Genomic DNA, 15238 nt, shown 5'->3' on the forward strand with positions numbered 1-15238 from the left:
GTGACAGTGGGTTCTTGTCATATAGCCCCTTATTTTGCTTCTTTGCTATATATTGGGAAATCTTCTGACATGTTCAGTTCTCTGTTAGTTTTAGAGGCTTCAGCTGTGTCGTAAAGGATACAATCCACAGGCCCTCTAGGCTTGGAACAGTAGTAAATATGTCTATAAGAATTAATAATATTTGAAATCCACAATGTACTTTCATGCTTCTGAATTTAGGGGTAGATTAACCTTTGCACTATTACTGGAAGGCAACTCTGTTCTTTTCTGTTAGTAAAGTGGATGGGAAAATAGTGTGTGTGTATATGTATTTATATATATACAACTGAGAGAGGGGTCAAATGACTGCTTTAAGAGAATGAGAGTATCAGATATGACACTGCAAATTAAATGTCCTATGTGTGCAGCCTGGGGCTTTGATTACTAGTAAGAACTTCTCCCCCTACCATCACCCCACTCCCTAATCATAAGATGGTTTGGATTGGAAGGGACCTCCAAAGGTCATCTAGGCCAACCCCCCTGCAGTGAGCAGGGGTATCCTCCATTAGATCAGGTTGCCCAGAGCCCTCTCAAGCCTGACCTTGAATATTTCCAAGGATGGGGTGTCAACTACTTCCCTGAGCAACCTGTTCCAGTGTTCTCATGGTAAAGAACTTGGCCTTCTGGGCTGTGAGCTCACACTGTTGGCTCATGTCCAGCTTCTTATCCACCAGAACTCCCAAGTCCTTTTCCTCAGGGCTGCTTTCTATCCAGCCTTCACTGACAGTGAGGACTGTTCCAGCCCAGGTGCAGAACCCTGCACGTGCTCTTGTGAACTTCATGAGGTTCACCTGTCCAGGTCCTTCTGGGTGTCATCCTGTCCCTCTAGCACACTGACAGCACCGCTCAGCATGGTGTCACCTGCACACTTGCTGCTGGTGCACTCAATCTCTCTGCCTATAGCATTGTGTGGTAGGTTGAAAATACAAATATTCATCACTGGTCCCAGTACAGACCCGTGAGCAACACCACTGTCACTGCTCTCCAGCTGGACTTCAAGCCACTGAGCACCACCCTCTGGATGTGACCACCCAGCCAATTCCTTGTCTACTGAACAGTCCAATCCATCTCTCTCCACCCTGACAAGCAGGATGTTAAGGGGGGACTGTGTCAAAGTCCTTGCAGAAGTCCAAATAGATGACATCCATAGGCTGTCCCTTGTCCAGTGACAGAGTCACTCCATCATAGAAAGCCACAAGGTTTGTCAGGCAGGACTTGCCCATAGTGAAGCCATGCTGGCTGTCTTTGATTGCCTTCCTGTGCTTTGTCAGCTGCTCCATGATCTTCCCAGGCATGGAGATGAGGCTGACAGGTTGGTAGTTCCCAGGGTCCTCCTTTCTACCCCTTTTAAGAATGGATGTGATGTGTCCCTTCTTCCAGCCACCAGTGTATATATGTACTCCAGTGACTTACTGGTTTACTAAACTGGATGCATACAATGGTTTTAATTTGGAGTCCTTCCTCCTCTGCGGCATAACTAAACATAAACTGCACTGAGGCAGGAATTCCAAAGTGAAAGATGCAAGAAAAGATCTTGCAAAAAATGTTTTGTTGCCAGAGGCCACATATTCTTGTGGTGAACCCTCTGTGGTAAGGGAAGGAAACGAGGCTTATTCTCTCCTCTGCCAGATTCTGGGGGCAGCTCGGTGGAGCTATGAAGCGAGTGCCAGAGTAGTAACCCGTGCAAACAACAACTGGCTTGCACATTGGAGGTCTTGTTCAGTGCAAGGCTCTCTGGGATGCTGGCTGATGATTTGATTGTAACTGTGAATGCTGTGACATGTGAACCAAGGACTGTGTGTCAGCTGCTCTACAGAAAGGGTTTATAAATACTCTCTCAGCATGTGTGCAAGGTAAATTAAAGCTGCAACAAAAGAGGTGTAAGGTGTCTATATTAATTTTAATTTGGGATGCCACAGAGTAAGAGAATAAGTATGGACAACTTGCTGAGTAGCAACTGATGGATAGTATCATTAATATCTTGCTTGTATAAGATAAAGAGATGTTTCAATCAGGATTAATCTTAGATGCCTGCAAAAGCAATTAGGATTTTTGAACATAAATAAAAAGTACCATCCAATCAGTTAACACTTCAAGCAGAAAGGTTTGCTGTTCTTGTCTGCTCAGTCACAGGAAAGGCTTGATAAAGGATCATTTTAGTGCTCTTGGTGTTAGAAATTCTGAGCTGAGATGAAACAGAGAGAGAAGATCTTGCTCTGTACCCTTTAGTTTCAGAATGGAAGGGATATGGATTAGGACTCATGAGGAAGAATGAAATTCTTGATGTTTCTGATTCATTGTAGTGCAATGAAGTACTACCTGCTTTTACTACTGTATGTCATAGGATCACAGGATATTAGGGGTTGGAAGGCACCTCCAGAGTCCAACCCCCCTGCCAGAGCAGGACCAAAGAATCCAGCACAGGTCACGCAGGAATGCATCTAGATAGGTCTGGAAAGTCTTCAGAGAAGGAGACTCCACAACCTCTCTGGGCAGCCTGCTCCAGTGCTCTGTGATCCTCACAGTGAAGAAGTTCCTCTTCACATTGAGGTTGAATCTCCTGTGCTGGAGTTTGTATCCATTGCCCTTGTCCTATCCCAGGGTGCAAGTGAGCAGAGCCTGTCCCCTCCCTCTTGGTACTCTGCACATGAGAAGCAAAGCAGTAATCCCTGGCTCTATGGAACCTGAGTGCCATCATTCTGTAACTTATGAAAAGGCAGAAAAAGCAGAGCAAGACATGGGAGATGAAATTGAAGGTGATTCCACAGCACCTAGGTTTTCTGTGATTTGAGCTTGTGACAGTGTAAATTTCCAAAACCCAGAAGAAATTTGCCGTACAGAGCAGAACGATTCCGAGCGTCTGCCGTGCGCGTCAGGTCTGCCTTCTAGAGTGTGGGAGCTGCTGGGACTGGTTACCTTGAGTGATCCTTTCAAAGCAACATCTTTGTTGTGCTTCGACTTCACTAATCAGATTTTCTGTTTTAATAAATGAGGTGGATTTCAGTCTTGCTCCAGTGACTTGCTGCAAATATTGATTGAGCAGCCTGTGCCTGTCTTTTTGCAAGACAGGAATTACATTCTGGGGGTAAATTCTAGCTCCTGCAGATGTAAATATTTCAGTGAATAGGAAGAGCAAGTAAACCTTGAATTTCTGCCCCCCTCTACAGGAACCACTAGAGTGTGTGTATGCAGGCTTGGGGTGTAAAGAGGTTGGAAGAAAAGCTAAGCCTCTGAAACGGTGCTTTTGTATCTTCAAGCATATTTGCCGGTCTAACAAATCCCAGCCGTGAAAGTCCTAATTATTTCAGATCGTGAATGATAAAGGATTGTAGTTTCTCATTCAAGCCAGTTCCTTTATTGCCTCTGGTTCATTTTACTCATTATATCCATAGCACCAGCTCTTAATGTTGTAAAGGGAATTTTGCTAGTGGCTGTGAGACTCCTTAGCGTATAAGGTTGTATTTGGATCATAACATCATTCCCCTCATCAGTTTGATGTTATAAATGCTCATGTGCCTGAGTTTTGATCAACCAATTTGTATTGGTTTTGTGTGCAAAGTGGACAACAGACATTTTAAACAAAATCCACGTGTACCTCAGGTCAGGGCTGAACTTTTGGGATGTGGCTTGAGCTTGTGTCTCAGGAATTTGAGTGATATTATCCTGCAGGTTTTCCTTTGTAGTGTAGGGAACGACTGAAATAACAATCTGCTGCTGTGTATGAAAACTTGCAAATGAGAAGGGAAGAAGAAAACACTTAGTGGTTTTTGTGTGTTTGTTTTTCTTCTCCTTCCCCCTAAACATTTGTCATTTTGCACTGAAGCAGCCTTTAAAAAAGCCTTGGGTGTAGTTTATAGGGGAGGTGGCCACTGAGGTCCTGCTTCTGGCGTCTTACTCTGGCAAGTGTTTGAGAACTGCAAACTCCTGCAAATTCCTTTGGGAACTCTCTAAATTCCTGCCATGCATGCTTGAATTTCTTGGAGGGGAAAATGCAGACTCTCCTGCTGGCCTAATGGGAAGGAGCCCGTGCTGCTAGATATGGCAATGATACAGAATTCAAGGATTTGGCATGGGAGCAGCGGGCTGTGAATATCCAGAAATCCCTAGCAGTGAAGTTGCTCTGCCTGGAGGAGGATGTCCAGCAGGATGCCCATAATGAGTGCAGTACTGCCAGGGTCTGGACTGGACCTGCTCAGCTGCATGTCTTCATCAGTGATTTGGAAGATAGGCAGAATGCAGGCTTGAGTTTTCAGATAACAACAAAGTGAAGGGGATCAATGGGAACATGCAGGAGCAGGGCTGCTGCTCAGAGGGACCTCAGCAGGCTGCAGGAAGGTTGACAAGGCAACTAATTAAATTCAATAAAGACATCACGCATGAGGGGAGGACCAGCCCCTTGTAGTGATGCAGGCTGAGGAACAGCTCTGATGAGAAGGGGGTGGGGGCTGTGGCAGTATGCTCAGCGTGAGTGCTGCAGGGAGCTGGAGCAGTTCCCTTTGAGGATGGGCTTTGGGAAGACCTCATAGAAGCTCTGCAATATCTAAGAGGATGTTATGGAAAAGGCCAGGATAAGCTCTTTCAGGGAGGCTGAGAGGCAACTATCCTCTGAAGTTGGGGTTTTTGCCAGTACAGGGTATATTAAGACTCTAAATACTCTGGAGCCCAAGACCTGTGAGACACATAGGCAGAGGGGAAATAAGAGGGGAGGATGTCCGAGACATGTAATTGTTGTCTGAGCGAGCAAAGGATCTGAGACCCCTGACCTATAGAAAAGTGGGATTTTCATGGTGTAACTTGTCCCAGACTTTTCAGGAACCCTTATAGTACCAGCTGTCCATCAGAAATGGTAAGAATCATGTTTGATTGTTGTTGATTGCTGTAGAAATGTTCATAAAGTCGAAAGAAATACATTGCAAAGACAAGCTGATTTTTCTTTTTCTTTCCCTTAAGAATTCAGAAAGAACTTGCAGAAATTACATTAGACCCTCCTCCAAACTGTAGGTAAGTTCATCTGGATTTTATTCATTTGGAATATGAAAATGGAATACATGGAGTTGCAGAAGTTGCATAGGGGAGCAGAGTTCATGTTAGCTATGTCTTTGTGCTAATTGCTGTAGTAATTTTTGACTAGATAACTTTTGTCTGCACACAAGGGTAGGACATGCTTTCTGGTGACAGAAGTAATGGGGGGAAATGCTGAGCCCCATGATATGTTAATAGATAGAGGATGAAAATCAAATCCTGATGGCATTTTGTTTGATTCTGTAAAATCAAATCTTGGTGGCAGTTGCCGGTGTGTTGTTTTGGTTTGGTTTTCTTTTCCCTTGCAAGTTGTTAACACATTGTGAATTCAATGGAGAAGGAAAAATGTGACAAGCACAAGCTACTGGTAATCTGTCTGCATTCCGGGTGATGGGTTACAATATTCGGTGGGAACTTCCTGAAATAAAATATGCCATCACACAGGCTTTCTGATAATGACTTGCAGTTTGCTTGTGGGTTGTTTTGGTTTGGCTTTGGTCAGCTATGTTTACTTTTGGTATGTTTAAAATTGGCTTTGAAATGAGTGGGGAGGCAGGCCTCGAAACCCTCGCTGCCTGGTGGCAGAGGCGGGATGCAGTGGTTTTCAGATGGCTTCTTATCTGTCAGCTTGACATACGGTCAGTGCTGGAGCCGGGCCAGGGCTGTGCAGCACTGCTTAAAGGAGCCTGTGCCATCCTCCACTTGGCAGTGGGATGTTTGGCTCAGAGCAGAAGAACAGCTTCCGTCCTGTCCTGGCAACCCATTTCAACTGATGTGGTTAGCAGGATTCATTCTATTAGTGCAGTAAAAAGATTGATAGAAATGGCTGATTGCGTGCAGCTTTTATAATGAATCCCAGTACATTTCAGTATCAAATTAGCTAAGCAACCAGCAGGAAAAATGACAGTCAGCTTTATTGTTTTGGTCTCTTGACAGAGGTACGTGTGAGAAAATATTCTAACAAGGTTTGATGTGGTTGTGCTGGATCTCAAGATATAAGTCAAGCAGCTATGTACTAAAGCACTGCGTAGCAGACTTGCAGTAATAGTGTTCAAAGTGTATTTCAGTCAATTAGGATGAACAGTTCTTTGCTAGATAAAACATTTTAATAGCTAAGTTGTTCTGTCATACTTACAACTGTGTGCGAGTCTTCAATCACATCAAAGCTGTTTCATATGGCAGATCCTTACTTAGGTGTTGATGACTGATGCCTATTAGTGGATTGATTTGCTGAGATGAATATAAAACTTCAGTCTGTGGTAGAAGAATGCAGAAGTCTTTGAACTGAGTCTAAAAGGCTTATGGTTCTTACAGCAGTGTCATTTGTTCTAGTTTTCTGAATCCTTCCCTTTGTAACAAAGCAATTGTTTCCGTATGCAAGAGAATGTTATTTGATTGATTCTTCAGTTCCTCTTGCTAGCAAGTGGGAAGTGAGCACTGCCTTAGTGGAAAGCTCTTTGGTGACTTGCAGTTTTAAGGAGAAAAAAAAAGTGCTCTGGAGACTCCCTGAGTTTGTGTTTGTTTTCTAGGTTTGTTTTTAATTATTTACACACATAAACCAGCAATAAAGTGCACTGCATGATGCTGTGTTGTGAGATGAAATTATGTCTAATGTTGTATCTTTGCTGCTTTAACACAGTTTTTCAGATGGAGAATTATTTCCTGTTGTGATCTTGATAGACAACCATTAGTAACTTCACTATTAGCAAATATGTTTTTATAGTCAATACAGAATCACTTTGTTGAGTTTTATGCTCTGTTGATATAGACTAAATAGTGTTTTCATTTGAACTTCATCTATTTTCTATTATAGTTAAACATCACAAAATAAATACATCAGGCAGAAATGATCTTCAGCATAATGAAGAAAGGCAAGCTATACTATAGTATATCTTACCCTAAAGTATCACAGTACATTAGAGGTTGGAAGGGACCTCCAGAGATCATCAGGTCCAAGCTCCCTGCCAGCGCAGCATCACCCTGGGGAGTCTGCACAGGAATGCAGCCAGGTGGGGTTTGAATGTGTCCAGAGAAGGAGACTCCACAACCTCTCTGGGCAGCCTGCTCCAGGACTCTGTCACCCTCACTGTAAAGAAATTTCTCCTCATGTTGAGCTGAAACCTTATGTTTTCCAGCTTGTCCCTGGTGTTCCTTGGCTTGTTACTGTGCACTGCCAAAAGGAGCTTGGCCCCCTCCACTTGACACCCACCCCTCAGATATTGATAGACATTGATCAGATCCCTCTCAGCCTTCTCTTCTCCAGACCAAACAGCCCCAGGGCTCTCAGTCTCTCTTCCCAGGGGAGATGCTCAAGTCCCCTAATCATCCTCATGGCTCTCCCTGTGGACTCTCTCCAGCAGGTCTCTGTCTCTCATGACCTGGGGAGCCCAAAACTTGGTTTTAGTGAAATTCAGATAATTGTTAAAATAGATGTTAGATTTCCTATTAAAACCCCTTTAGTTCACAAAGATAGGTTCCTTACAGGTGTAGACTACTTGACATGGTTGTGATTTCAGCTCACCTTTGCTATGTCTTCTTAAATAAACTAAAATAAATAAATGGTTGGGCAATATGAATGTGATGAGCCTCAAAACTGCATGTCACAGAAGATGGGAAGGAAAGCTGCATTAGTCAAAAATACTCTCTAATTAGTTATTTAGGAACTTCTGATAGGCAGGATATCAGGCTGAACCAGAACTGGGGTGGGAGATTGCAAAAGCTGTTGCAAGACTTTCCATAAACTACAGCAGGCCAAACTTCCAATTGGTCATGTTCAGGAAAAACCCCCAAATGAAACAGTATCTGTGGTGCAGTAGCAGCCCTTAACAGCCTGCTGGGCTGCACAGCTTCCACTGCAGCAGCAGCTGCAGTCTGAGCGCTTCACCTGCCTCATCCCCACAAGGAGAACAGACTGTAGAATCTTCTTGTTTGTCTGGAAGACACATACACAAAATAACCTTGCTCACACCTGTGACTTGTAACTGGCAGATGATCACTGCTGCACTTGCAGCATCTTTCCACAACTCTGGGAAGCTGCGGTTTTCGGAGCTGCTAAATAATCTGTCACATTTAGCATTAGAAGAGGATTTAATGTCAGGAGGAGTGGGGAGTTGGCTACCTCTGCAGGAGTCCATATTCTGTAGTTTGGGTTCTGGACAATGGAAAGAGTCCTCTTGACTTCACAGACTTTGGATCGTTCCCCAGGACTGAGAGTGCAATGTTCTAGGTGTCAAATAGTCTGGCTGGGGGTGTGTGTGGGAGTGGAGCAGTATAATCATTGCTATTTTGGGAGGAAGACATGCCATAAACCCCAGCCTGTTATGCTTCAAATGTAACAGAAAGAAGGGGATGCTTTTTGTTATGGGCTGTGTCCTTGTCCATTCTCTCCGTGTTTCCCCCTGCCCCCCTTTACTTTTGTCTAGAGCTGAATTTATTGTGAAGGGGTCCTGAGTGCTCAGAAGGTACATTTCTATTCTCAATCTGCTGCACAGTGAAATGTTAGTTTGGCAGGGTACAGTGGATCTAAATTGAGAGGTTTGCCTCTTCTTTTTTTCCCCCCAAAGCTTGATTTCTAGCAATGTTGCATGGATACCTTTGAGCAGTGCAGACTATATCTTTTGCTCATGGGCAATAAAAACCTCATCTTTAAGTATCTTTTTTATAAGTTGTCTTGTTGGAAGAAAGGAGTAGTTGGGAATTCTTGTAGCTCAAAGAATGCCTTTTCAAACTTTCCTGTATTTTGGATGGCATCTTGCCCAAGACAATAGATTTCATAGAATACAACTTCTATTGTCAGCATTGTATAGTATTGCCCTTCTCACTGTCAAGAGAACAGTATCTCTGTGGCAACTAATACCAATTGCTTACATGGGCAAATAAGACTTGTAAAAATGTTTAGTATATTTTTAACCTCATTTAATGTGAACTTAGATGGAAACAAAGAGAGCCAGCATGGAGCAAATAGCAGCTCTCTGTGGACACCACTTGGGGCAACGGCTCGAAGTTTTCCTCTTAAGTTACCGTTGTTACCTGTCTTCTTCTTTGTCTTTGCTTTTGTTGTTCTCTGGTGTATTTGTCACCAGTCTTCTCTTTTTTTGTGTGTCTGTTCAATTCCTTGTATGTGTTACAGATTTTTATTGCTTCTTCCCTGTGGCAATGTGGGTGAGGCTTGAGGCTCAGAATTAAAGGGCTGTGCAGCTTAGTGGGCTGCTTCTTGTTCCAAAACAATCCGTTTAAGATTCTGCATGCAGTCTTATCTCTTCTATTAGCTTGGAATAATTACCTTCATTCTTTGCTTCTCATACTTTCTGCAAAACTGATAACTTGCATATCTGATCCTAGTATTTTGCTTTTGAAAACTTACCACACTGAAAAGACTTAAACTGGTTCTTTTCAGTATGATGTAGAGAAGAGCCAAGTGGAATGTCGGATTATTGAAGTTGCTTGGTGGGGGGAGGTCACTATGCCGCATGGATGTCTTGTGCTATTAATGACTATGGAGTCCAGCATTCCTGCTCAATATTACCCTGACTGGTTTTTTGCAGAAATGGTGAGGCTGAGATCTTCACAACTCAAAAGGATTATATAAATCCCATCAGTTTAAGTTACTGTTCTTGGGGCCGTCTGTTTAAACTCTTGCCTACTGCTGTTTTAAAGCTAAGGGGCTGGCACAACTGTAAGGAGCAGAAAACAAATGTTAACAGCCTTGCTGTACAAGGTAGAGCAGATAAATAGAAGTGTATGGACCTAGAGCAGCAGGTACAGCAAGTATCTATCATGCTGCCCTGGCCTATTCAAGTCTCCTTCCTTCCCCCTCACTTGAGGAACTTGTTAAGGAGCTCTTCCCCTAGGGCTTCCTTGCCTGTCCACACATGCACAAGCACATGGGGTCTCACATAGCTTTCCAGTGTGAGCAGAGTTGCTTTACAGTTTTTTTTACATCATATGCTCACAGCATCAGTTTCACTGGGTGGCTGATGGCTGTATTTTCCCTTAAATGTTTGAATAAATACAAAAATACTTGGAGGAAGCACAGCAAAGCCTTCTCCAAATGCAAACCCAATTCCTCTTGAGAGCTGGAAGGCCTATTTTTAAGGCAATGTGCTCAGTCTAATTTACTTCTCTTTTGGTTAGTCTCCTTTGGCTTGCACAGAGTTTACACAGTGATTTTGTTAGCATTAAGTACTTGATCTTTTACATTGCATCTACTTAGTGTCCACTACATACTTCACTACATTTTGTGCTAACTTATTTTTACTCTGGTACAGAATGCAGAGTATACTTCAGTGAGGTCTGTAACCAAGGCAGAAACTTTAAGGCAGCACAGGCACAGAACAGTATGTCTTTATTTGCTGGTTCCTTCACAAAACATGGGAAGCATAAAGGGCGATTGGCATCATACTCATGGTGGTTGTATCGCTTCAAAGCAGTATGGCTGTATCACAGAAGCAGCGGCCGGAAGGGACCTCAACAGCTCATCCCATCCAACCCCCCTGCCAGAGCAGGTCACACAGGAACACATCCAGGCAGGTGTTTGAACATCTCCACAGAGGGACACTCCACAATTCCCCAGGGCAGCCTGTTCCAGTATGATGGTTAGTCCAGCTAAAGAGAGGCTTAATTCTAGTTCTGATAAGGAAGGAGGACCTAGGCAGAAAACTCAAGTGTAAACACACTCACCCCCACCCCCCAAGATCCCACAGCTTGTTTTTGTTTTAAAAACCCTGTCATCAGTGATTTTGTTTGAGTTTGAGATGCATCAGTGTGTTGCTGTAGCCATGTGAGTGTGATGCATGTGCTGCTAATGTGTGAGCGGGATGAGAACTGGCATAAGGAATGTTTTCTGTGAGTGTGTTCTGCACAATCATTAGCAGCCCCCTTGCTCTGACTCTGGGCTCCTTTCCTGTTACATTGCATTACCCATGGAGTTTACCTTCTGCCTCTATAGGCTTACTTTTATCTCCTGCTATTTTTCTATAATCTTCTAGAGAAAATGTGACACAGAAAAATGTATATAGCTGTGTCTCTCTAGGCCCTGTAAGAGCTTGCAGCAAGTAACAAAACTTAATCCAGAAGATCTATGCATAGGGGCAGTTGATACTCATGTGCAGAATCCTATTGGGTTTAGATCAACAGTCATTTGTGGGTGATAATGAATATAAAATGCATTTGAATGCTTATTGCAACTGCTTCATTTTAACATTTGATTCCCTTCCTGCTTCCAGAGCAGTGAGAAACATGTCCCCAAACCCTGCAAGCTGACGGTCACACTGGGACTGTATTTTATAACAGCAGCTGTGCTGTATTTCATCACTTGATTTCATTTGACTCTTCTATAACTGTTTTGTTTGGTTTTAGGTTTATTATACCTCTCAGTACCTTGAAGTACCTTGGATAAAATGTGTCATGTTACTTCTTAATGTATAATCTTTTAATTCCTTAAGCTGTTTTCTTTAAAGACAGCGAAGGAGAGTGCCACTTGGACCGTGGTCTGAACCATGTAACCACACTAAAACATTCTTCAACATATGGTGGTTTTGTCTGTTTTTAGAAAACCCACACCACTGTTTCTTTTCATGGAGCTTCCCTCTGTCAAGATGCAATGCCCTTGGAAAGCCATCTCCAATACAGCTGATGTTCCTCTGGTGTTCTGATGTCCTTGTGCCTTTGAAAATGTATGGTTGATATGAAAGGTTATTGGTTGGACTTGGTGATCCTGAGGGTCTTTTCCGACCTGAATGTTCTGTGATTTCTGTAATGTGTTAGACAGCACTGAGCTTTCTGTTCCCCCCCTTCCCCCCCCTTCTTTCTGCTTTCATATAAACAACTGAATTTTGAATATGTACTAATTTCCATTTCAGCTTGTGGATGGATGCTGATTTTAGGATTGATTAGAGGCATCACTCAAAGGCTTCAGGATGTACTGTGGGCATTGGTGGCTAGAAACCTTAGCAACTTCCAGAAAGAGGGGAGGTGGGAGATAAAAAAGGCAGTAAAGGGAGCTTGCTGCTGGCTGCTTGCCACAACTGGCAACTTCACTCACTGATGAGGTAAGGAACTGGCTGACGGAGAGGGGCTGTTCCCTGCACATGCAAATCACATGTGAGGCGATGAGTACATCAAGAACTGAGGAGTGTCTCAACAGAGATAGATAAGATGTGTCCTCTCTGCCCACTGAGACAGCAGCAGCCCAAGGGGCGTGGTGGGAAGACCCCCTGGCATATGCAACAAAGATAAGCAGATCCTGGGTGGTTTGCCTGATAAGACCTCTGCTGCCCCGTGGTGAGCAGGTGGGAGGCAGAGGGACAGAGGCCTCTCCGGCGCCGACCTCTGCAAGCACACCAGAAACACCCCCTGGAAGTAACACCTGGCAGTCACATATGCGTTATAATGTGACTGGGGTGTGGGGCCAGGTGAGCTGCGATAAATGAACTGTATGAAAATCCCAAGCTATGCCTGCTCTGGGAGAGAAGAACTTGACTGAAAACACCACATGCTGGAGCCTGCTTACAGGAGGAAAACATCATTCTATGATCCTGCTCTGGCGGGGGGGGTGGACTCGATGATCTCCGCAGGTCCCTTCCAGCCCCTGCCATCCTGTGGTCACGGTCCACGCTGATCTCTGCAGGGTTTTTGGACCTCTCCCCTCCTCCACCCGAAGCCATCACAAGCTGGAGGGAGTTGGCATCCCCTCCCCTCCCCCTCCTCCCAGCCAAAGACAGGAAAGCACCTTAGGGTAGTAATATCCCTCCTGCTCTCTCTCTGTCCATTTCCCCTCCCCCTCTCTCTCCCTTTTCTCCCTTCCCCTGTTTGGTTGCCTCTGTTCTTTAACAAATAGCCTCGCTTTGATATTTTGGCCTCATTTGTGCCTTAATCTCACTCTCGGGAATGTTCAAAAGGAACTGAGTCTCTCTTCCAACCTTTGGATCAAGGCACTGACAGCACCCATTAATAGCTCCCAGCATAACAATACCTCTACGTGGTTTCTCCCATTTCTCCCAGTTTTCAAATCATGACAACTCCTCTCCTGGGAGAAGAAAAGAGAGGCTGGTGTTAGAGAAGAATAACAATACATCAGAGAGCACTTTGCCAGTGGAGATTTGGAAAGGCAGGAGATGTCAGAGTGTATCCCAAGGGACAGCTGGGGCAGGAAAATGAGCAGAGGTTGGGGTGTGAGGAGAGGTTGTGATGATCACATGTTCCCTGAAGCATGAAAGGGCAGAAAGGTGGCCAAAGAAGGCTGTGAGGGACATGGAAGGGATCCTTGATATTACCAATGTGCTTAGTAAATGAGATGAGTAAAGCTCTAGTTTAAATTGCAGGTGTGGGCAAGTTGGAATAGAGGACTGTAGCTAGGATAGAGAGAAATGCTCTGCTAGCAGTATGGTGAATTCTGAACAGATAGATTTTTCTTCCCATGGTTTTGTATCCATTTGCAGCTGATCTATGTAAGTCAGCCTTCTAGGATGTGCAGGAGCCAGCCCCAATGCTTTCAGCTTCAGAATTTTTCAGAATGCCTTCTGTAGACATTCTGTTTGCCCTCTCCTATGTTGTTAAGCTAAGTTGTTTGTCAGTTCTGTGTTTTTTTCCTGCAAGCCTGAATTTGGTTTGGAACATCAAACTTAGGCTGCATGTGCATGTTTTTGTATCCTCACTACAGCCCTCAGAAAATACCAAAACCCCTAAAACAAGTGTGTTGCATAGTTCTGGCCTGCCAACGAGGGAAACAAAACCACATTAACTGCAGAGAAATATCTAAGTGTGTAGTTTTTTACTTTAGTTAGTTGTTTCTGTGGATTTTCTTTCTTCTTTTTTCCCCTCCTTTTCTAAATGTCGACTAATGTCTTGTATAAACACTGTGTAAGGCTATGTGGGGATCAGTGTCTTTACAGAGATTTGAGAGAGCAGTTATTTCTGACTACAGCAGGTACTATTGCACTGCATAAGCAGTCCCTGCCATTTCATGATAATCATGTGAGAAACATGCTTTTATTAGAAACTCATTACCCTTCAGTAAATTGCTCATTATTGAATAAATAGGGGGAAATGGAAGGTACTTTGTTGGCTGAGACTGACAGCATTGCTGATAATGAAGTATTTGTTTCCTTAAATAAATGCCACAGTCTCAGAAGTGCCAAATGCTGTCGTCTGCAGTGCTCCCATGTTTGAGCAGGATTTGAACTCTGACCTCCTGTGTAATGCTTAAAAATGACTTCCTTTTTAAGAAAACTTTAAAGAAGCATCTGACAAATTCATGTTATTTCCTGGATGCCATTATTCCTTCCAAGATAAAAAATGTTTTCCTTTCTCCTTGGAAATCTACTTAAAACAAATCAAATTTTCTCAGTTCCAATCCCAGGATTGAACAGCTTTTCAACAGCTCTTCCCTTAGGCACTTGATTCTTTTCTTTTGGCTCCTTGGTTTCTGTTTCAGCTTTTTGTCCTTGTTGGTTTGGTTTGTTTTGTTTATTTGCTTGTTCTGCCTAGGTAGAACACTCTAACTTTTATCCTTGGTGTATAGGGAATGTGTACAGACTTACAGTTACTAGAATCATACAATCATAAAATGGTTCAGGCCAGGAGGGACCTCCAAAGCTCATCCAGTCTGACCTCCCTGCAGTCAGCAGGGACATCCCCAGCTAGATCAGGCTGCCCAGGGCCTCCTCCAGCCTCACCTGAAGAAGCCTCAACCACCTCCCTGGGCAACCTGTTCCAGTGCTCCACCAGCCTCATAGTGAAGAACTTCTTCCTAGCATTCAATCTAACTCTGCTCTTCTCTAGTTTGAAGCCATTGCCCCTTGTCCTGTCCCTGCAGGCCTTTGCAAACAGTCTCTCTCCAGCCTTCATATAGGCTCTCTTCAGGTACTGGCAGGCTGCTATTGGGTCTCCCTGGAGCCTCCTCCTCTCCTGGCTGAACACCCCCAGCTCCCTCAGCCTGTCCAGCACCAGAAAAGGTACTCCAACCTTCTGATCATTCTCGTGGCCCACCTCTGGACCCTCTCCATCAGGTCCATGCCCTTCCTATATTGAGGGCTCCAGAGCTGTGCACAGTACTCCAGGTGAGGTCTCCCCAGAGCACAGCAAAGTGGCAGAATCACCTCTCTGGATGTGCTGGCAAAGCATCTTTGGATGCAGCCCAGGCTGTGATTTGCCTTCTGTGCTGCAAGCTCACCCTGCC

At 44.1% G+C, this 15238-nt stretch overlaps 1 protein-coding gene across 3 annotated transcripts in view; it reads left to right on the plus strand.

Annotated features, from left to right (window-relative positions):
- The window catches only part of LOC104299678 (ubiquitin-conjugating enzyme E2 E2), a 229209-nt gene that overhangs the window by 10089 nt on the left and 203882 nt on the right, over window positions 1-15238 (plus strand). For 2 of the 3 annotated variants that reach the window (XM_054161241.1, XM_054161242.1), the window contains exon 3: window positions 4990-5040. The exons of the other annotated variant lie outside the window; for it this stretch is intronic. In XM_054161241.1, coding sequence (XP_054017216.1) covers window positions 4990-5040 — 51 coding nt within the window. The remainder of the gene's footprint in view (window positions 1-4989; window positions 5041-15238) is intronic. 3 annotated transcript variants of the gene reach the window in all.

The sequence above is a fragment of the Dryobates pubescens genome, chromosome 4 (assembly GCF_014839835.1).
Source record: "Dryobates pubescens isolate bDryPub1 chromosome 4, bDryPub1.pri, whole genome shotgun sequence".
Classification (NCBI taxonomy): domain Eukaryota; kingdom Metazoa; phylum Chordata; class Aves; order Piciformes; family Picidae; genus Dryobates; species Dryobates pubescens.